This window comes from Fusarium solani (genome assembly GCF_023522795.1).
Source record: "Fusarium solani strain SB1 chromosome Unknown bctg00000008, whole genome shotgun sequence".
NCBI classification, from domain to species: Eukaryota; Fungi; Ascomycota; class Sordariomycetes; order Hypocreales; family Nectriaceae; genus Fusarium; species Fusarium solani.
The window spans coordinates 2,969,756-2,991,793 of NW_027072148.1; the positions used below are offsets into that span (position 1 = coordinate 2,969,756).

At 49.6% G+C, this 22,038-nt stretch overlaps 7 protein-coding genes across 7 annotated transcripts; 3 read left to right on the forward strand and 4 right to left on the reverse strand.

Moving 5' to 3' along the window:
• Positions 1–1,282: 1,282 nt before the first annotated feature.
• MRS44_013001 (uncharacterized protein) lies at positions 1,283–4,955 on the reverse strand (the record flags this gene model as incomplete). The annotated part of the gene is made up of 8 exons (XM_065618997.1): positions 1,283–1,480; positions 1,555–2,002; positions 2,076–2,166; positions 2,232–2,462; positions 2,664–2,799; positions 3,342–3,517; positions 3,702–4,587; positions 4,650–4,955. The coding sequence occupies 8 exons, from the start codon at positions 4,953–4,955 to the stop codon at positions 1,283–1,285; spliced, it is 2,472 nt and encodes an 823-aa protein (XP_065475069.1).
• Positions 4,956–5,910: 955 nt separating this feature from the next.
• On the forward strand, positions 5,911–8,606 carry MRS44_013002 (uncharacterized protein; the record flags this gene model as incomplete). The annotated part of the gene is made up of 7 exons (XM_065618998.1): positions 5,911–6,131; positions 6,188–6,555; positions 6,651–6,823; positions 7,530–7,582; positions 7,642–8,094; positions 8,142–8,480; positions 8,531–8,606. 7 exons carry the CDS (start codon positions 5,911–5,913, stop codon positions 8,604–8,606), a joined length of 1,683 nt encoding a protein of 560 aa, XP_065475070.1.
• Positions 8,607–8,833: 227 nt separating this feature from the next.
• Positions 8,834–9,508, reverse strand: MRS44_013003 (uncharacterized protein; the record flags this gene model as incomplete). The annotated part of the gene is made up of 1 exon (XM_046282607.2): positions 8,834–9,508. One exon carries the CDS (start codon positions 9,506–9,508, stop codon positions 8,834–8,836), a length of 675 nt encoding a protein of 224 aa, XP_046126358.2.
• A 1,047-nt stretch (positions 9,509–10,555) lies between these two features.
• MRS44_013004 (uncharacterized protein) lies at positions 10,556–12,709 on the forward strand (the record flags this gene model as incomplete). The annotated part of the gene is made up of 2 exons (XM_046277498.2): positions 10,556–11,699; positions 11,760–12,709. 2 exons carry the CDS (start codon positions 10,556–10,558, stop codon positions 12,707–12,709), a joined length of 2,094 nt encoding a protein of 697 aa, XP_046126359.2.
• Positions 12,710–15,997: 3,288 nt separating this feature from the next.
• On the reverse strand, positions 15,998–17,534 carry MRS44_013005 (uncharacterized protein; the record flags this gene model as incomplete). The annotated part of the gene is made up of 5 exons (XM_065618999.1): positions 15,998–16,349; positions 16,396–16,697; positions 16,746–17,317; positions 17,389–17,458; positions 17,514–17,534. The coding sequence occupies 5 exons, from the start codon at positions 17,532–17,534 to the stop codon at positions 15,998–16,000; spliced, it is 1,317 nt and encodes a 438-aa protein (XP_065475071.1).
• Positions 17,535–17,885: 351 nt separating this feature from the next.
• On the forward strand, positions 17,886–18,707 carry MRS44_013006 (uncharacterized protein; the record flags this gene model as incomplete). The annotated part of the gene is made up of 1 exon (XM_046277500.2): positions 17,886–18,707. One exon carries the CDS (start codon positions 17,886–17,888, stop codon positions 18,705–18,707), a length of 822 nt encoding a protein of 273 aa, XP_046126361.1.
• A 787-nt stretch (positions 18,708–19,494) lies between these two features.
• On the reverse strand, positions 19,495–21,512 carry MRS44_013007 (uncharacterized protein; the record flags this gene model as incomplete). The annotated part of the gene is made up of 8 exons (XM_065619000.1): positions 19,495–19,849; positions 19,904–20,308; positions 20,354–20,437; positions 20,487–20,744; positions 20,796–20,864; positions 20,915–21,164; positions 21,221–21,234; positions 21,292–21,512. The coding sequence occupies 8 exons, from the start codon at positions 21,510–21,512 to the stop codon at positions 19,495–19,497; spliced, it is 1,656 nt and encodes a 551-aa protein (XP_065475072.1).
• Between the last annotated feature and the right edge of the window lie 526 nt (positions 21,513–22,038).

A 22,038-nucleotide genomic window follows, 5' to 3' on the forward strand; every position in this document is an offset into this window, starting at 1 on the left:
GCTGCCTATGCTAGACCTGAGTATATAAAAGGCGCGGTGCTAGAGGTTGCTAAGGATATGGAGACCTGATCAGACCGGGAGCCTCTGGGTGTTGTCACTGCTATCTGCCCATTTAGTAAGTTCACATGCACATTTCTCCTATTTTATGTTCCTTATTCCTGATGATCTGAAAAGACTTTCCCGTAATGATACCCCTGTGGTCTCTCCCAGTCGTAGTCATTACCGGAAACTCGCTGATTATTAACGCTTCGGAGAGAGATCCCGGAGCTTGCGTAATCCTTATGGAACTGACTAAGAAGGCCGGGTTTCCTGACGGCGTAGTGAATATGGTGCTTGGGGCTTATAATACCGTTAACTTCTTACTTAATAAGCCGGAGATTAAGGCTATTAGTTTTATTGGTAATAACAAGGCCAGCGAATATAATATACGCGCTTCTATAAATGGCAAGAGGGTTTAGGCAAATCTTGGCGCTAAGAACCACGTAGTGGTCTTGCTGGATGCCTCTAAAGACTTCTTTATCGATTTGGTTATCGGCGTAGCCTTTGGGGTAGCTGGATAGCGTTGTATGGCCCTGAGTGTCTTGGTTATTGTTGGAGAGACTATTGACTGGATTCCCGACTTGATCGAGAGAGCACGAAAGATTCGCGCCGACGGTGGATTTGAATTGGGCGCTGATTTAGGTCCCGTTATTGCACCCTAGAGCAAGGAGCGCATACTGGCCATGATCGATAGGGCCGAAAAGGATGGCGCCAAAGTGGTCCTTGACGGTCGCAGGTACTTCCCTCATAAGTATCCTAATGGAAACTGGGTTAGTCCGACGGTGATTTCTGGAGTGAATCCTTCGATGGAGTGTTATGAGGAAGAGATCTTTGGACCAGTGTTGGTGGTGGTTAGTGTTGATAACTTGGACGACGCTATTGCACTTATTAATAAGAATGAATACGGCAATGGTATGGTAATCTTCACTGGCTCGGGCAGTGCTGCAGAGCGTTTTAGACGCAATATCGAAGCTGGTTAGGTTGGCATTAATATATCAATCCTAGTATCGCTACCTATGTTCTACTTCATAGGAAATAAGAAGAGTGTTGCCGGTGGCGGCGGTCATATGTTCTATGGTTGACCAGGCGTGAGCTTTCATACGCAGCAGAAGACGGCCATTGCCAGATGGCCGTACGTGCCAGTACTGTCAGACAAGCCGGAGCTATTAATGCCAGTCTCTACATAGATAAATATATAATATTCTTTTAATTTATCACCAGCCGACAGATAACAGCACACCAGTTAAATAAAAAGGTCTGTCTTTCCCACACAGTAGTCAGCCTCCGTGTAGAAGACTGTGTCTTCTTCAGTCTCCATTAGATCTTCGTCTGTATACCACTGAGCACGGACTTCCAGTTTGTCCGAGCCACCTCCCAAAAAGAACTTCCTCTGCGAGAGCGGCAGATGGGTCTGAAGAGTATAGTTGGGGTGGTGGGGGCTCTGCATTTCACGTTTCATTAGTCTCTTATGGAAGGCTGGAAGTACCGATTTAGGAAACTGGAAGAGAAACGAACCTGGTATCCCAATCCGATCATAGCGCGGTGGTCATCACTGTTGTTAGGCATTCCGGCGTGCCAGAGACGGATATCCCGAATCATGACATCGCCCTTCGAGCAAATCGCCTGAGTCGGCGGGCTTACCTTCCTGCGCTGCTCAACGGCTTCATCTGTGATGGGAGGAAGAAACCCGCCAATGTGGGACATAGGATACGTCTTGATATCTTCTTCCGTCAATGCCGGCTTCTGGTCACGAGTGGTGGTATGCAGGTGTGATCCGGGCCAGACTTCGGTGGCGCCGTTTTCAATCTTGAAGTCACACAGCGGAATGTTGGCAATGAAGTAGTAAGGGAAAAGCGGGTGCTCGAATGAACTGTCCTTGTGCACCGGCTGCCGCTTGCCTCCTGTGCCGGCGAGGGCGTTGTTGCATGTGAGCCAATTCCACACTGGACGAGGACCAAGATGGCTGTAGAATCGATTGGTCAGCTTTTCAGGTCGCCCAAAAGGGACGGGGACGATTCTGTTACGGAGGCACATACGCATTAGCAAGCTGCAGGATGAAAGGGTTAAAGTAGACGTCTTCAGTCAAGTATTTCTCATCGGTAATGGGAGGCCGTTGGAGAAAGTTGGCTGTTCTCAGCGTTAGCTCTCTACTTTCAGACTGGCGGGGAAACGTTCAAAGACGCTTGACGTACACTTGACTCCGTGGTTGTATTTTTGGCTTGGGTCTTTGAGCCTTCGCTCAGCGTCCTGACATATCCAAGCATTGATCTTGTCGATCTCCTCCACGGGGATGACGTTCTTCAAGACAACCACGCCATCTTCGTGCATGCCACTGAGCGCCTTGGCAAGCGTCTCCGGATTGAACTTCTTGGCCATCCGTTCATCCTCTCCCAGATGAATGGCCTTGACCTTCGCCGGTGAGCCTACAACCATGGTGTCCTGCGTGTAGGATTTTCGATGGTCGACAGTGACGATGTTTTTGCGGGGTTTGTGTAACGATCTATTGCGGGGAGAGGTGTTCTTGCGGGGTGGTCATGTGCTGCTCAAGACCTACAGACTCTTTATCATGGGAAAAGTTCAACTAATTATACATAATCCGATTTAGTTATTGGTCATAATCTGACGCTTCTCCAGTGCATCGTATGATGGCGCTGCTACGAACAACGAGTCGGCAGTGATGTTACCTCGCAGATAGTGATATGCCGGCTGGTCTTGCTGTATCGGCTCCTTGGCAGCGATAATTGAGGTGTCGTGTAACTCCTATCGACAGTATCTGATTAAGCTGGGATGCGTATCTGCCTTATCGGAGCTGCTGGGGTACGTATCTCCCTTATCAGAACTTCTGGGACGAGCATCTCCCTTATCAGCAATGCTGGCATGCGTATCGGACTTTATCACCAGCACCGGGCACAAATATCTCCAATAATCTGGGGTTAGAGTTGGGGAACCAATATAGCTTCACTGTACCCCACACCATGACTAGTTTGAGGCCTAGGCCCATAAACTTGCCCCGTATACCCTAGAGTTCAGCTAAGGGTTGAAGCTGGTCAATCGGGCTCCATGCTAGAGAGATTACGAACTCCTTATACGAGAGGACGACCTGTATTTGTATCTCTTATTCTAGATGGCCCAATGACTTCGTGTTGACGAAGGGAAATGTGGCGGTCGCTTATCTTACTAGTATTGCCCTTCCTTTACCCGGATTCGCCTCGTCCCTGGATGGCGGTTCTGTCCCTGTTGGGGCCGATCGACTTTATTATCTCGGCTGGATTATGTCCTTCTGTACGTCCTTCGTGACTTACATTGTCATTTGCAAAGTGTGGCCGACGCCGAACCAGAAGATTATTGGCGACCTGAGTCTCGGATGGGAAGAATGGGCAAAGGACGGTTTGCAAAGCATCCAAGCATCCAACACCACGCCGGAACCTAGCATTGCTCAGGTTAAGGTCGAAGATGGCAAACACAGGAAGGGATTGGCCTAATGTCAAGACAAAGACGGATTCTTTACTACATTTTCTACATCTACAACCCCAAAAGCCCCATCCATAGACTAGAGACATGGCCCTGCGCCGTTCCACCGTTCGTATTCGGTGCCCAACTCGGGTGGCTATCTCGGAGGCTCGTTAATTACGACAGGACCTTCATTCCCATTGCAGTCTTACCCGCCATTCCTGCCAGCTCAAAATGCTGGATCATCTTTGCTGAGCCTGAGCCGCTCGACACATCAACCACACTAACTGCCGCCTTAGTGGTGCCATTCCCGGGTGACAAGGCGTAGATAAAGTTACCGGCAGCCGCTAGATCGATGAGTCCCGGGTCGCCGTTGCAGGACAAATCCAGTGAAGACAAGATGCTTGCGTCCTCAACGCTCATCTCAACAAGCCGGTTGCGACCAACATCTGTCACAAATGCTGTCTTTGTTGCAGGGGAGATGGCTACCCAGCAAGTCGCCTTCTGGCCTTCAACCTCTCCAGTAGCCACAGTTGTTGCTTTGCAGTTGGCAGAATCGACGCTCAAGATTGCCGCCCCGAACGCCGCGTCTGTGGCAAACACGTTGGATGTGCCTGGGATTACCTGCGAGCCAAACAGTACGGCTGTCCCTTGGGGTGAGCTGCGGGTTTCGTCTTTAGAGACGACTGCGGCGGCTCCATCGCACTCCTGGACGGTAAATACGGACATGAAACCCGTCTTGTTCACAGCCGGGTCACCCTTGACCATGGTGAATAACATGGACTCGTCTTCAGAGAAGAGAACTTGGGAGACCGTGTTTGTAGGCCCAACAGGCGGTGTCGTCTGTCCAAGGTCGAACGGTCGTAGCTCGTCCATGGCAGTCAAGCCCTTCCTCGAGAAGTTGCTGCAAGAAACACCGGCCTTGGCACCAGTTGAGCCCACGCACACTATGTTGTTCTTGGCTGAAGCAGCAACAGTGTTGGGGAACTCGCCGGGGACCTTGACTGGTTCGCCGACTACTGAGAGTTTTGTTGGATCGGAACGCGAGATAGCCAGCATGGTGAGCGTGTTTGAGCCAGCGTTGACGGCGAATATGTGCTACAGCAGCAAAGTCAGCAAGGGTCATACGCATGAATTTTGGAGGGTTCCCCTGGACTTACATTGCCAGCAATGGTTAGGGCTGATTGGCTAATCAGTGCATCGGGAGTTGCGGGCTTGCCGTCGGCGTCAACAGCCACAGAGCCAGCGCCTCCTGTCATGGTAACTCTACCCTTGGAAAGAGTACCATCATTCCCAATGGGGAGCGCAACGACCCCGTTGGCCTCATCGTTGGTGAGCAAGTATATGGCCTTGCCCATCGCGGCAGCACGGCCCATGCCGGAGCTGCAGGTTGGATGGCTGCTGGTTTCTTGTGCCAACCAAAGGAACGCTGAAAGCAAGGAATAAAGTCGAATTGATGGAACCATTTTGTATGATGAGTTTGAAGTTGTCCAGAGAGATAAAGTAGGCGAGAAAGAGGTCGTTCTGAACGAGCGCAGGCCTGCTGCGAAGAATGAAAGCTTGTGAAATACTCGGTGGCTGCATTGCAGATTATCTCTCAAGACGTTGAGTGCCCTCATCTTATATACCATTTGCTAGATGAAAAAGACTGCATCGAGAGTCGCTGGCTTGGCGCATCAACCAAAGATCCAAACCCTCAGGTTGAGGTAATCCAAATTGCCTCTTTCGGAAGAGAGAAAGACGCTGCCAACGTGCCAGGTGATTGTAATGCGACCCTCCCTCTAACCTGAAGCGACTTGAGCGTGCCGTTCATCCAGTCTCCCAGGGCAAACAGGACAGGGCAATCTGACACGCTGGGCCAACTGGAATACCTATTTGGTGCCCCAGCCGGCGCTAGCTGAGGCCAAGTTTCAGGGGTGTTTCGAAGATCAGCCCTCTACCCCTCCATTTTCAACCCCCAAAGCGATGAGAATATCAGAATTCCCCAATCCGGCAAGCTCCAACCTGTCAATGCCTGACGCTCCCCTAGACAGGGGTCATGCCAGTCGCAGATCCTGTGACGTAGCGAAAACCCCCAAACGAGCCCTGAATATAAGAACCTCGTCTCGTCCGGAAACCGGCAGACAAGCTCGTTTCACTTTCGTCTTGGGGCACATCTGCGGCAGCCAAGCTATCCTTTTGGGATAACCAAGCCAGACGGCGTACTTGTCATTCGGGACAGCTAGCGATTGATGAGACACTGAGTTGAACTTGAAGAAATGAAGTACCAACAGGGAAATTCTGTTGACTTGCAGGTCAGAGCTGGTGTCTATATAAACTGTCCAGCTTCGCGATAGACGATTTCATCACTGAACCATCATTGCCCGAGTTGAGCTGGGGTTAACTTTCTCTTCTTATCATTCTTTTAGCCAATTGCTCACAATGTTTTGCCATTTTGCCTTCGCCATTCTATACTTGAGCTCGCAGGTTGCCGCCACGGCACATGCTAGCTACCACAATACACTCGAGCAGGCCTCGAAGCTTCACGTCAGACAGGGACAACAAAGCTGTTTAGACCCTAATCTGATCCAGTCCGCCAGCGCCAAGACAGGACAAGAGCCGGGGACTGAGGGCATCAAGCCAGGCCAGGCGCCTTCCGCAACGTGAGTCAACAGCCATGAGATATCTTTTGAGCAAAGTTCTAACCCCTTGAGTTCAGAGATGCAAATAACTTTATCAACTTCTGTAAAGGCCAACAAATCACCAATGGCGTGCAGGTAAAGTCCGGCTCATGCAACCCCATTCCCATGGGCCGGATCCCTGCAACATCCAACATGATCTCGGCCATGATCACCAGCCCCCAGCCCGGTGAGGCACTTACATCCGGCACCACGTTCAACGTCCAAGTGCAGACATCACATTTGCGTGCGGGTAACTTTGTCAACCCCACTACCAATTATTATACTGCTCCGCAAGATCTCGACCAGAATGGAGACATCATCGGTCACTGTCACGTCACTATCCAGGATATTGGCTCTCTCAAGTCCACTGTGCCCCCCGACCCAAGTCGATTCGTCTTCTTCAAGGGTATCGACGATGATGGCAACGGGCAGGGACTGCTCCAGGCTGTAGTCGAGGGGGGCTACCTGCAGGCGTGTATCGCGTGTGCACCATGATTGCAGCGCAAAACCACCAGCCCGTGACGATGCCAGTCGCTCAGCGAGGTGCTCAGGACGACTGTACCAAATTTGAGGTTGTAGATGGTCAGGGCGGTGGCGGTGGCGGTGCATCTGCCTCTAAGGGTCAGCAGAATGGCTCTCCAACCAGCCAGGCCCCGGCGGCAACTTCAAAGCCGGTGAGGATTGGGAAAGGAAGAGGACGTGGGAAGGGTTTTAGAAGGCCAGGTCAGCGAGGGCAAAGAGGATAGGCGCTGAATTTGTAGAGCTCAGAATACCTATCCCCGAGATGGCCTCACTTGGTTTGCAGGAGGGTCAACAACGCATGGGGAGTAAGTGGAACTCGCAAGCTTTAGCGGTTTTGCTTCAGGCCTGATTCTCAACCAAATACATCAATGACCAGTCATTTACCCCTTCAGAATTCTTGCATAAACCCTTGATAGAGTGCCAACTGTATTCCTGCCGTGTCACTGACATCACCCAGCTTAGAAAGGTGAAGGGGCTATCTACCCTAGAGCGCCTCGATCAAAACACGCGCCATCCCAAAATGGAAATTTTGATTACCACCGTTTCAACCAGGGCGTGTCAGGTCGCGTGGGGAAATCAGGGGATCTTTGTTTCATTGGCCGATGCGCGCGTATTTGAAGGTGCAATGACACCTTGACTAATCATGGGGCAGAAGCGAACCGTGAAGCAGCCAGACTCGCACTTCCTGACCTTCATCGGTCATCTTTTCTTGCTCCTGTGCAGCCATTTCCCCCTTTGTCCGTGCATCTGCGTTAGGTCACGATGAGTAACAGCATCTTCCGCATGTTCAATCCTGGGGGTTAGTCTTGGCCCCCCTGCTAGTCGTGTTCGTGTTGTTAACCGCTGACGAGAGCAGAGCCAAAGGAGAATCCTGTGGAGAAGAGACGGGCCCAGCTGCGGCGGGCCCAACAGTAAGATAATCTCATCTCGATGGACCGTTGAAGACCGTGTGTAGTGACCTGACCCCCAGATCCTACCGTGGCCGCAAGGACAAGTACACAAGAACACTTGAGGAGGAGCTTGCCAATTCCCGGTCGAAAGAGGTGGAATTGATGCGCGAGTGCGAGCAGCTGCGGGAAAATCTCCAAAATGCCCTTCATCAACTATCCCAACTGGGCGTCAATGTCCCTGCCGAGATGAAATCCAAGGCTAGCGGGCATGCCCCCAACGAATACGCAAGCCCATCCACAGCGACGGGATTGTCAACGAGTGTCTCTCCGATGTATCTGGGAGATTGCGGCAGCCAAGCGGTGGATATCATTCCGTCTCCGCAGCTCATCTCGCCGGAGTCATTCGGTGACTTCTACAACCCAACTGAAGGCCAACGGGGTCCAATCCTGTTTAATATTGGAGGGGGACTTGCAAATAACTCTTGCGTGAGTGAAGTGGACCAGATCATCGTGGGCATGGAGTTTGTACTAAAGTAAGTCTGACATTTTGTGGGAGGAGTGGTGCTAATGCTCGGAAAAGGATCGAGGAACCCTGTCTGGGTCATCTCCATGGCGACGTCAAGAAGCCGCACGAGCCTGGGAACCATGCTCTGACAGCCTCTGCCCAGCTCATGGCAGCCTGTGACTACCCATCGCCTACAAATAGATGCACCCCGCTCGCGTCTCCAAATTTTGGAAATACACCGACGACCATGCTGGAACGGCTGTTGAGCCTCGCGCCAGACCTGTCTGATGAGGGTGAGATGACACCGATTCAGGCATGGAACAATATCCGGTGTCGGCCAAACTTTGGCGGGCTTAATGCGCGCAGCTTGGGGATACTTGCTGAGAGGTTGAAGAAGGCTGTGAAATGCCATGGGTAAGTGACCTTGTGGAATCTGGGATTTGGCATCGTTGACGATTCATTAGGTTTGGTGCGGTTGTGAAGCAGTCTGTCTTCGAGGGCTTGGTATACGAGACACTTATCGTCGGGCGGACCTTTTGATTATCCACCTGGATTGACCTGATATGGTGCTTCACTAAGCCTCAAGTGCTGTCTCATTGCCATAGCTGTTGACGAGGTACCTAGGCAGCCTCGAGAAAAGGTTGTCAACCTATTCCCAAAATGCCTCGTAATGCATTCTAATTCTTACTAACTATAAAGCTGGGTAAACGAATCTTTGCATGAACTAGAGAAGCGTAAAGAGCCTATCAATACATGCCTGGAGAGAGCTAAGACTCGGACTCAATATCCTTGTTTTTTCTCAGTCGTAAAACCATGATGATTCCTGATCTCGTGGTGTACTTTTCCTCCAACTCTCCTGCCGGGATCAAGGCGGCATCACCATTTGCCCGCAAGGCCTCTTCCAAAGTGCATAATCCCGTCTTGGCAAACCCCAGTCGCTGATACAAGCCAACAGTCACGGTGTTCTCAGGCTTCACCATGATGCGTACTGTAGCACTCCCCAACTCGTTTCCAAGTCGATGTTGAATGAAATGGAAGGCTTCTCGACAGAGCTTAGCACCGAGGCCTTTCCCCCTGTGGTTGATTGAGGTGTACAGGCTGAGCATCTGCCACTTCTCGTCTTCCATGTCATCTAAGGGCGGTGGTTGGCCAGACTGAAGTGAGAGTGCAAAATCCTCGACTGAGAGTGGCCCGCGTAGGTTGACTTGAGCGACCCATACTGAGGTCTGTCCCTCTTGATAAACGCATGCAAAGGTTTCCTTGTCCGGGTTTCGAAGCCGGGAAACCCAAGTATCATTGGAGAAGCGCGATTCGATGTCCCAAGTTGAAGAGAAGGATGTTGGTGATTGTTGGAGTGCTTCAAGTCGCAAGGCCCTGTATTTGTCGGCAACAGAAGAGAGATCTGTAGCGGAGCGGTCCACGTGAATGAAGTGATATGACATGACGGGCTATTGGATGAATGCTGAGATAAAGAGCTCCTCAGGGACGGCCCAAGAGAAATTTAGCACCTTCCAACCCTTTTAAATCCACAAGAAGCCGAGTGTCATCTCAGGGCAACAGGCCAGGTGGACCTGAACTCGCACCCTACAAATGACGAGAACCCTAAGGGCGACAAGACCCACCTACACCAGTTTCATTGCGGGAACTCCTATCTTCCATAGGATAACATTAACACGAGGATCTTGCGCACAAAGAGTGATACTGAAATTTTTTTCCTTTCATATCTTCCGCCAGCCAGGATTTCCTATTCCCAGCATGGCCGAGCCGACGCGAGGCTACAAGCGTCAGTTGGTGAAAGCCAGCCTCGTCAGGCCCTCAACCCGAGCAATGTCTATGAAGCTGCCGTTCAAGAGTCTCGACTAGATTCACTTCACAGCAGAATAAGCAAAGAAATAAATAAAAGAGTAAGTAAGAAATAAAATTGATATGTTGGACCAACAAAGTGAATAACAAGTTATTGCCAATTCGTTGGACTAACGCGCACCAGATTACTGAGCATGAGATGAGACTATCTAATTGGTGGTTAGCTTAGACTAGCTCCAGTGAAGGGCTGAATTGGACAAGATAAAAGTGGGACGTGGCGCATTTGGGGATCAAGTGCTAAACTCACATCAGGTCTTCGTTCCGCTTCCTCTTTCTCCCTATCGACGCAGCCACCCGGAATATCGCTGGCAAGAAACCGAAATGTCGTCGTGTGACAGCGCTGAGGCATATATTTCAGAAGAAACCAGTCACCAGCTCCGCCCAACGCGTGCAGATGTCGAACTCAACCTCAATCAACCAGCAACTGACCCATGCTGTCCATCCTTGTTGCCTCGTCTAACCGAACCTGACACTTGGTTGTCGCAACATTTCCAAAGCGCCACTGTTGACCCCTTGGCATTGCATTCTGCGACATGGCTTGGTGAGGTTGGACACTCTAGTCATGCCGAACAGATTATGGACGAGGACGGCTGTACTGCAGATGTTGCCTCACGAGAAAAAACACCATGGGAACCTCTGCCAAGTCCCAAAGGCAACAACAGCAGCACAACGAACCAACGACTTGTCAGGCTGGAAAACGGTTTTCGCTGGCACAAGGGCGAATTTTAAACAAGTGGCTTGCCGCCCACACTCGCCACCCCTATCCCACGGTCAGGGATGTCGAAGTGCTCGAGAGAGAGTCTGGTTTGAGTAAGCAACAAATCTTGACCTGGTTTTCCAATGCCCGCCGCAGGAAGAAGCTTGGCCGGGCAGCGACATCGAATCTTGCGTCAGAATCTTCGGGTACTGGTCCTCGAGATATACCTCCTCGGCGTCCATCTACCCCTTTTGTTGAGCAACAAACCCCGCTCGAGAGATGGGAGAACTCGCCGCCTGAAGAGGAGCCTTCTACATTTGCTGATATCGCACGCGCAATATCCGATGCATCCATCTCTTCTCCGTTCAGGTTTAGACATGCGTCATCCTCAATCGCTGGCTCTGTCAATAGCAGAGACACTTCGGGATCTAGTCAGAGCTCTCATGCATCTATCTATTCTCAGACATCGGATGGATCAATCCGGCGTTCTGGGTCATTGAGACGATTGATCAAGAAACGAAGGCGAGCTCCCAAGGACAGCAGCGGGAGAAATCTGTCCCAAATCTGTCATCGTTTTCAATGTACGTTTTGCACGGAAACCTTCAAAACGAAACATACTTGGCAACGACACGAAAAGTCATTGCACCTATCTCTCGAACAATGGGAGTGCTCGCCATCTGGACCATCTACTCTCAACCAACAATCAGAAGCCACATGTGTATTCTGCGGTCTTCTCAACCCAGGGAGTGTTCATTCTGAGGCCCACAACTACGATTTCTGCCGTGAGAGAGATAGAGAAGAGCGGGTTTTCTACCGAAAGGATCACTTGAGGCAGCACCTCCGGCTCGTCCACGACTCTCAGTTCATGAAGTGGCCCATGGAAGGGTGGAAACTGGAGTGCGATGATGTACAATCACGCTGCGGATTCTGCGACATTAGCATGACGACGTGGACTGAACGAGTGGACCACTTAGCGGAACACTTTCGAGAAGGAAAGACCATGGCCGATTGGAGTGGGAATTGGGGATTTGACTCAGCTACCCTTGAGATGGTGGAGAACTCGATGCCTCCATGTGCGTCATATTCTTCCTTTAACTTATGTCCGAGATTGGTGTTGCTAATATAGACGTAAGATCTTATAGAATACGAGCGAAACTCACCACTACCATTTACAACACAGCAAGGAGCACCGTATAGTTCCACCAACGCGTTTGATCTACTACAGCTGGAGCTGGATTATTTCTTCTCAAACTACGTCGATGTCAATCAATGCGTACCTCCTGAAAGGCTTCTACACTTGGAGGCCTGTTCTATCATTTTCGGGGCTGAAATGTTGCATCAGCATGCCCAACCCAATGCCTCATCCTGGTTACGCGATATTTTGATGGGGACCGAAGACATCGCCAAGGAGGCACAGATGAGGCCAATGAAAACTGCGGCTAGGTCTCGATTTACTGACCTGAGGATTCATGGCAAAAGTAATATTTTCGAGGACTGCACACTTGAGGCTTCTCTACGGCAATACGTCGATATGTTACGGATGTTGAACCTGGAGATAAGTGATGATGAGCTTCAGCGAGAGGCGTGTTCCATCATCAATCACATGCCCGATGCTTCACCAATGTTCGCCAACTTATTGGTCGCGCTGGTCTTTCGCTCAACGACTTGGCTAACTCCATTTCGCCTTCGCATGGGGCTGCCTACAGTTGAAGCTAGCCTATGTCCCAATAACACCAGTAATGATGTTAGCATCGATTCTAGACACTTGCCTGATCTTACGGATATTCGAATCTCGGGCATGGCAGAAGACACTCAGGCGAACGATGCCACTACAAACCCAATAAGGACTACCCAACTTCCGGATAGGGCGAATGTGAGAGTGCAAGAACAAAGGGTGATGTCGCTCAACGACGGCAATATGTATAGAGGTTTGACAAGGGATCTGTCACGTTTTGTCGCAAGCGTCATGTCTCCGCTGAATCCGAATCAGCATATTCCAACGGATGAAGAGCTTCAGTTCCAAGCACGCTGGATTATGTACGATAGGTATGTGAACCGGCAATACTACTCGGACCGATTTTGACACATGTTAACATCCCAACAAAAGCGACGATATGTGGAATCAAACTCCAGCTGACAATCCAAATTGGCTCTCGGAGTTTAAGAAAGAATGTGACTTCTTTGAGTAGCTCAGCGCCCTGGGCTGCTTGCGGGGAAAGATTTGGTAGTTTGCGACCGGTAGTGTTGTAGGTAGTGAAGCTATGATTGGGATGGGTAAGCGTGTTTAGCTGGAATATGAGGACTGTGCTACTAAATGGATATTGGACTTGTGACTCTTTGAAGAGACGGTAGATAATCTCAAGTTACGTCTCCCAAGTGAACCCGCTACTGACATCCTACTTCGAGACTGGCGAGTACTTGCTGAAATATGGTGCAAGATTCCTAGCACCATCCTTATCAGTTGGACTCGCCTGTTGGCCCTGCCCCCCTCCCCTTGCGGCTTTTATAACCCTTGGCTACTCCTCCAGTGAGACAGTCCTTACCATACGAGGATATCAATTCTAAGCGGTTTTAACGGGTCCTGCTTTACAGCAACCAACTCCTCAATAAAGGCCTTCTCCCCGCTGCGAAGACGCATCTTCAGATGCTCGAATCTAAGTATACAGGCGCCGTCGGGCTGGTAACGGAAGTATTGCGCAGTGCTTGGTCCCAAATCTATTCTTCCTTTGATGCTATCAAATTCCACGGGGGATTTTTGGCTGCATTGAAACTATTGATATTTTGACGAAATGAAAGACTAAAGTTGGTCTGTTTTTATCCTTCCTTAGGGATGGTGGTATTCGTTGGCTTTGGCGATCTTCTCCTGATATGTCACGAGCCCACGTGATATTATATATTTGCCCTGAGCCAGGGGCAGACCGATCTTATCCTTCTTTTTGATCTATTTGCGCTACGTCTTGTATCTAGGACGCACCCCTTCGTACCAATTGAGCTTCCATTGACTACGATTCCTCACAACTAGTAGCATGCGAGGCGGTATGAAAGGATTCTATTCTCCACTCTTGTGTATGAGGCATTTCCCCTCCTCCTTCTCTCTTCCCCCCTTTCTGTCCCGTATTACTCTTGCTGACTTATCCTCCGGCGTGGGGGGACATGGTTCGGCTAACCCACGATCTATTTCTCTATCAATTCCAGCTCGAAGAATGGAGGTCTCACGATAAGCTCACTAACCAACAGACTCTGCAACGACTCGCATCCGACTCCTCCCTAGAGATAAGTCGATCAACACTATGCCGAAACTTCCGTAAATGGGGCACTTCCTTTCGAACGTTGATGCAGGATACAGAGGAACTAAGTGATCATACCAAGTAGCTCTTCTTTCAAGGAAGAAGTTTCCGCGACCGATAGCGAGGCTCGGGGTCCGTGGAGATTGCCGCGTGCCTGGGCAACTGGGTCGGAGCAGTCCGCATGCGCGCAATAACATGCTTGGCAGGCCGACCAGAGCGTATAGCTCGCCGTGGCGACGCAGACAGCCTCGCAGATAGGTTCAGCCACGAAGCAAGCAGTGCTGGCGGTAGTGCACCCGACCAATGCAGTGGCGTATGTGGTTCACGCAGCAGCCTGGCACAAGCTGCAGTTGGCCCTTGCAATCTGTGGAAGGTTGGTACAGGTCGGGACCCAAGCAGCGCTCTTAGCATTGGCGACCTTCTGGGCCTCTTGGACCATCGTGCCCTTCCCGGCAGCGATCCGACCTGATTGCAGACAAGCTCGTGAGTCGATATTGACATTCTGCCGGGCCTCCAAAACTGGCCCTTTCGTCGCGTCATCGAGGAGGCCGCAGTCCAAGAGTTCCGATAATTCACCATCTGCGCGGATTTACTCTTCGATATTATCATTTTCAAAAGCCTCAGCAATGGCAGTGATGTTCACAGACACTAGGGTGGCGTTGACAAATCTGCCAGCGATAAGCATGGTCAAAGCCGCCTTTGCAACAATGTTAGTAATGACATTACATAGGGTTAGACTTCCAAAGACTTAGGGATAACCGGATTAGATAAGCCAGCTATTTCTACTCGTCAATGGTATGTCGCAGATTGGTGGTTACAATCATTCTATGTCCAGTGGAGTGAGTCCGTTCCTTATTTATAATAGTTAGGACTCCTAAAATTATCTCGCAGATCTCATCACGTCTGTCAGAGTTTTCTTAATATAAGCTAATTTCTATTGCCTTGATCCTACACTTTGTTACAAGTTAAGGAATAGGGAAGGTTAGCTAGGAGGACTAAAGGTGCTAGTCTCTTGAGGTTGAATAGCACTAGGGGTTAGAAAAAATCAATAGAAACGACTAGACCTATTCACACTATAAGGCGAGTAAGAAATAATATTTATCTAGCATATTTCAAGCGCCTACATACACTGAGGGCATCGGGAGAGGACCCCATATTCAGATTACGGCGACGATATAAGTAGAAGACGGCGATACCGAACTCCGATGCACCAGTCAGGTTCTTACAGAGCTAAAAGCGCTAGGGCTCATAGTATACTCAATGCGAGCAAACTAATTTACAATTTCTTTTTTAAAGATAAATATTTTTAATCTAAATGCTTATTTAATTTATATACTTATTAATATCTTTTACCTTAAAATAAGAGGCAAAGTTATAATAAATCCTAGGTAGGTAGAAAAATATTATAGGAGATAATACTTAGAGTAATTCCATAAGGAACTAGGCGTAATAAAACACTATATCATTATTACAGAATTAAAGAGTTTATTTCTTTATTAACCATTAATGGTGCTATCGCTGCACATATCTAACAGCTGGGAATGTATATGAGAAGCAAGTCTGTTTTCCTCGATCTGGCCGACCAATACTGCAAGCTCTTGCCTAGATTCTGCGTCGATGTTCCCAGGCTGAGAAGCTCTCGATACACTGCTCGCAAGAAGGTCCATGCAGTCGCGGTACATGTCTGCATTCTGCGATCGATCAGCAAAGATAGAGAGTATTGCCGTACAGTCTCTGATAGCACAGTCAACAACCTTTGATACCGTTATGGCCCGGCGCCAGACGATGTATATCATCGTGACGCCTACTTGGAATATGAAGAGCATCTTGGAAACATTAGTACGCTGTGCACTTTTACTGTCGGGGAACGTGCATCAAACCAGTGTTTGGGCAGATGTGTTCTCTTTTGAAGAGCCCTGAAGGTTGCACAAGCGTCACAGCAGGCTTGAAGAAGCTCATCCATGATTTCCGAGGTTCCCTCACTAGAGATATAGCTGTACAGCAGAACTTGGGTCATGTGTCCGACGTAAATCACGCCAAGAGGGCTTGCATGGCCTTCCCTTTTTAGATGACTGTTCCTGTTGTCAGCTCAGCCAAGTTGTAAGCTTCAAAACGTACTCATTCGCGAACACCTCCTCACTTTTGACCCATCTGTCGATCTCGGCCCGCAACTCACGCAGACATAGGATTCTCGAATCGGGAGGTAGTCTTCGCATTGTGGTGAGTATCTCTGAGTGAAGTCGTCTGATCTTGCACATATGGGCAAAATAGCGTAGATCAAAACTGTACAGCACTCCGGCTGAAGAACCCGGGATGTCAGCAGCCCAGGGCATGAAGAACTGAGGCTCGGGCTTGACTTGATATGAAGGCGTCTCAATCCACTCGTTCGGCGGATAGGGAGGAATGCTTAGTGTTATCGCGACAACTTTGTCCAGGCTTTAAAGTGTTAGACATATGTAATTCATGGCGGCGTATTACTCACCAGTAGATGGACCACCAAACTTTGATCTTCATGTCCGTTTCGTGAGTGCCATCGTTGGTGAGACAATGAAAACCGTGCAGAATGGCAAAACGCATCGCTACACTAACGATATGTACGACCCGCTCTGTGTTTTCGCCATGAAGTGCGAGGAACGCGTGGAGAAGCATAGCCTGAACTCGACCAAATGGTTTGAAGGAGGCATCCGCTATAATGGTTTGTTCTTGAACGGCTAATTCCTGGCGCTGTCGGCGGGCTGTGTGATCGAGCCATGCGTGTTGGAGGATGGCACCGTTAGCAAAGATCTGTACGTATGAGTGAGTTTCAGGCATGAGAGGAGGCTGAACACATACCAGCTTCACAAGACACATGGACCAGCCTTTGTCGTTGCAGGTTCTTATCTCGCCCATTTTCCATTTGAGATAGGCTGTGCTACACTCCTCTACGTCGAGGAATGGATAGCGAGGGTGAATGATCTCAAAGTATGTCTGGAAGAAGGAGGCGCCTTCACGAACTGAAACATCAGCCATTGTAGCGTCCGCTGATACGTCTAGGGGGTGCGGAGTGTCTGCTGTGTAGCTCCCTGGGTCTACCGAGTTGCTTAACTGTGTAGCTGGCTGCTGGGCGATAGAGAACAAGTTCTCGTCTTGGTATGAGAAGTCGAGGGTGAGGGCTGTGTTCCCCGGGGAGTGTATTGGTGGCAAGTATAATGCGTTTAAAGGATCAGTGAAGCCCTGGAACTCCGCGTAGATGTTTGCTTGTGTATTTCGAGTCAGAAGGGCACCAGAACCAGCATGAACTTGGGCCGTTGTCTCAGAAGTCTGTTGACTGAGGCGAGCCTGGAAATTCGCGACCTGTTGCTCAAGGTCCTTAACATACGAGACCGAATACGTATCAGTAGACTCGTGGCTGGCAGGTACACATTCTAAGAATTTCATTTAGCAGCTACAATCAGTTGGAAGATGCAGATGATGACACTGACCAGCTTTGGCCGACCTACAATTCCGGCAAGCACCCTGGTCTTGACCATCGCACCGCTGCTTTCTCGCTCTGCATCTTTGGCAAGCTGTCGCTTTCTTGCGCCGAAGCCTTGGAGTTCTTGGCTGTGTAGAACTTCCTACCGGGCTTTTATCCGATCGCATGTCGTGCTACTCCGAAGACCATTTGCTCTGATTAATTGTGACAGATGGTGATGCTGGAAAGATTGGCGCAGAGGCTTTTGGTCCGATATCTCCGATGGGCCCCACTCGTCGGAGCCTTTCGGCCTCTTAGCCTTCCATCTGGCGCCACCTAGAGGCTTTCGGCTTTTGACCCCGATGACCTCCAAGGTCTTTGAGGATAACATGATCCGAAAAGCCGACAACTTGCGTGTCGATGGCTTACAATAGTATAAAAGACCCTTCACTCCAAAAGCAAACAATGGATTTCACATTCTCACATTACCACATCAAGTCCCCTTCGTCTCTTCCTTTACCGTCACTTCAGCCACAACAATGAGAAATCAGTTAAGATACCCAGCCGGCCAGCAAAACAAAGTGCACCGGCTGGCCGAAAAGCGAGCGTCTTACGACCTCGAGACGGTCCACAACATCATGAACCGGTCGTTTGTTTTCCACGTCTCATTCCAACCTGACACCGAAAGCCCATTCCCCACTACCATTCCCATGCTTGGCGCCATGGGAAACTTTGACTATCCCAGTGCCGGCTTGAATGAGCCTCAAGACGCCTATATTCACGGCTACATCTCCGCCCGAATGGCCAACTTGGCGAGGAAGGCAATGGACGATGGACTCCCAGGCTTACCTGTCTGCCTCTCTGTCGCGAAGGTCGACGGCCTCATCCTATCTTTGTGCGCATTCACACACTCATGCAACTACCGCTCAGCAGTCCTATTCGGACATGCAAGCCTCGTCATAGATGAGTCAGAGAAGATGTGGGCGCTGGAACTGCTCACCAACAAGATCATCCCCGGACGCTGGGGCCAAGTCCGCCAACCGCCAAACAAATTCGAGCTCGTGCAGACGCAGATTCTGCGGGTTCGAGTCACCAGCGGTAGTGCCAAGGTGCGTGCAGGACCGCCGGCGGATGATAAGGAGGATGTTCAAAATGCTGAGGTCATGGCGAAGGTGTGGTCGGGGTATATTCCGCTGGTGGAGAGCATGGGAGAGCCGATTCCCAGTGCGTATAATAAACTTGAGGAGGTACCGGAGCATATCAGAGATCTTCAGGAGGGGTTCAATCAGGAGGCGGATGCGTATAATGAGAAGCTGGTCAAGCAGGTGCGGGAGGATGTGATCTCGTGGGGGACGATATAATAGATTCATTTGTCATCACTTTTTGCAGGCTAGCAGCTAGACTCTGGCATTCATGCATGATATGCATCAACGTCTTTATTACATGTCAGTTCCTATCCCACAGCTCAGTCGGCATGGCAATGACCGACCTACTAAATCACCAATCAGATCTAAAGCAAAATAAGAGTCTAGAATGGAGAAAAAACTCGTGGCAAAATGCCTTTACTTAGGGCTTTAATTATCTAGCATATACTTCTAAGTAATAAGTATATACTTTTATAGAAAAGATAGCTTAGTTACTTATTTTATAGTATTTATTTTTAATTAATAAGAAATAAATAAGCTATTTTAAATATATATATATATATATATATTTATTATAAGAAATATAGGAGTAATTAAAAAGTATATTTTATATAAAATATATATAAAATAAGTATTATAAAAAAAGCAACTAAGTTATCTTTCTTATAAAAGTATATATTACTTACTTAGAAGTATATATTAGATAATTAAAGCTAAGATTAATTATTTATAGAGTTTAAAATATGCCAGGGCCTTCGACGTTTCTAAAAAGGCACGAGGTCACGTGATCTATATCTCTAGTTACGTCGGGGCAGATAAGGCTAGACAGACCCGAGGATCTCTGGAAGGGATAGACCATAGACTATTTTAAAGATGTCAAACGAGGAGTGTCAATGAAAACCCTAAACCCTCTCTCGGCCAATTATTAACCTGTAAGAGCTTTAATGGGAGAGCATAGACTAATTAGTTAGCTTGTGGCTCTTTGAAGAGACATAATGTAATATCAAGTTGCGCTTACCCATGAAGGAGTTATAGACATCCTAATTTGAGACTGGAGAGTACTTGCTGAAATACGGTGCCAGATCCCCAACACCATCCTTATCGGTCTCAGCTGTCCCGTTGCCAAGACATCGGAAACGGGTCCGGACCGCCAAGTGATATCAAAATGCTCTCCGCCGATCTCCTCGAGGGCTCTCTGATAGTGCACTAGTGAACCAGGATACAGACCTGTCACCTTTTCCACACTGCGACCATTCTTGTATAGCGTGCGGCACTCACCCGACCACACGGTGAGCTTGAGGAACTCTTGTGCGTACTGGTTGTAATCCTCAACGTCCTCCCTCTTGACAGAAAGAGTCCTACAAGTGCACTTGGTTAGCAAAGGACAGTCTCACCTGGAAGAGAGGCCTTACTTGATATCATGGCGGCTCATCCTCATGATCCAGCGGAGTAGATAGTCACCAGCCCAGGACATCTGTTGGAGAACCGAGCCATGCGAGACGGCGGGATTCGGTCCATTGATCATGCCGTAGTTGGGAAGGTTCTCGACCTGGGTTGCAAAGAAGGCTTCTGGGTCGTCCTTCCACATCTCCTCCAGGGTCGCGCCGTCACGGCTAACTAACTTCCACTGCGGCCGCCGAGAGTTATCAAAGCTCGTGGCGCAGACGATCAAGTCGAACTCCTCCTCGCCAGCAGCTGTCTTGATACCCTTCTCTGTGATGCGTTCAATGGTGTCCCAGCAGTCGCGACAGTTTGGCTGTTGAAGGGCTTCGAGGTAACCGTCGCCTGGAGTGATACGGCGACATCCCGCTTTGAAGCTTGGGAGAATTCACTTCTCGAGGTCTGGTTCATTGACTAATGACGCGTGCATACGGTCTTCGCAGTAGCCCTGAAAGATGGCCTGCGCGGGGTGATCCAGACACATGGCGAAAAAGAAGCCATTCAGCCTATCGTCTTGTCAGCGTCGTGCGGTACACATAGAGTCAAGACACATACGATTGCTCCAGATCCTTTCTGTAGAGGTAATGGGCGTTTGGGTCTTCTCGCCAAGATCTCTTCTGTTCCTCCGAGTATGCAAAGTTGACGCCTTCTGGGGTCTTGCCCCCTAGGAAGTTGACCGAGATCCAGGTTGGTTGTCGCATGTAGTTGACCAGCTTCTCGACTTTGGGTTGCATCGTTGCGACGAGCTGGATTCCAGAAGCTCCATTGCCTATCACTGCCACTTTCTTCCCTTCCCATTGGTAAGAGTTGTCCCTGAGGTAGTGAGTTAGTCACCTCTTCTCCAGACTCGGGTTGTCAACATACCATCGCGCGCTATATAAAAGCTTGCCTTTGAAGTCGTGCAGTCCCTTGATGTCCGGCCATTTCCATTTGCTATCAACCCCAGTCAGCAGATCCCAGACAGATACAGAGGCAGTGCGTACTTGAGAAAGCCTGAGGCGTTGATAAGGAAATCGGCCTCGTCCTCTTTCAGCTCCCCGGCCTGCTCGAGCTTGATCTTCCATTTGGCAGATCCCTCATCCCATATAGTCTCCCGGATAGTTGTGTTCAATTGGACATGCTTGTCCAGGTCGTACTTCTCCGCAGTACGCTTTATATAGGCTTGAATCTCCTTCTGGTCCACGTAGAACTTGGACCAGTCTGGGTTGCCTTCAAATGGAAAGATGTGGGAATCTGAAACAGGTCAGTTCGCCATGGGTTCGTCAATGGCCTCTCTGTCAATCTCCTACGAGAAGGAACGTCGCTGCCAACATTCTTCGTTAGTGCAGCTCTTTCGGCTATTAAGGCAGGCAATGCTTACCATGCTGCACCAGGATACGTGTTTTCGAACCAGGTTCCGCCAATGTCCGCGTTCCTGTCATAGATGCACAAATCGATCTCGTCCTCGAGCTTTAGGTCGTGTTGAACCTTGTGAGCTATCATCAGACTGCCAAAGCCTGCGCCAATGCACACGACGCGCATCTTACGCGTCGGAGTGAACGCGGGCTGCTTAAGCAGGGGCTCTGGGGTGATTGTCGTCATTGTTGCTTCTGGCCGAACTGGAGCAGGATGAAGCCGGAGGGATTGAACAGATGCACCGAGAAAATCACATTGACATCCCTACATCTTTTTGTTTGGGCCAGACTCCTCTTTTCAACATCAAAACGACACAGATATGCATGTTTGTTGGTCCATCCGGCCAGCGCATCGGATCCGGACCCGGATTGTTTCTACACGCCGACAGTTTGGCCAGATGGCCATCCAGTTGCTTCCCCGCCTGTTATTATTCCTCCTTTCATTGGAAGGATTCGACTACGCCGTAATGGCACGTCGAGCTTGTAACCTTCTCGCCCGGATATGTTGCTCCGAATGGGATACACCCCCTGCTCTTGCCGAACAACTGACAAGGGGTTCAGAGATCGACAAGTTTCCCGCAGCCGGCAGTTCAGGGTTTGACAGGCCAACTTACGAATAAAGCGGGTTCGGTCTGCAACTGCCTTGGCAATGTGAAACGCAGAAAGCTTGGCTTTGCTCCTCAAGATATCGTCGGCACAGTTCGCGCTTGGTT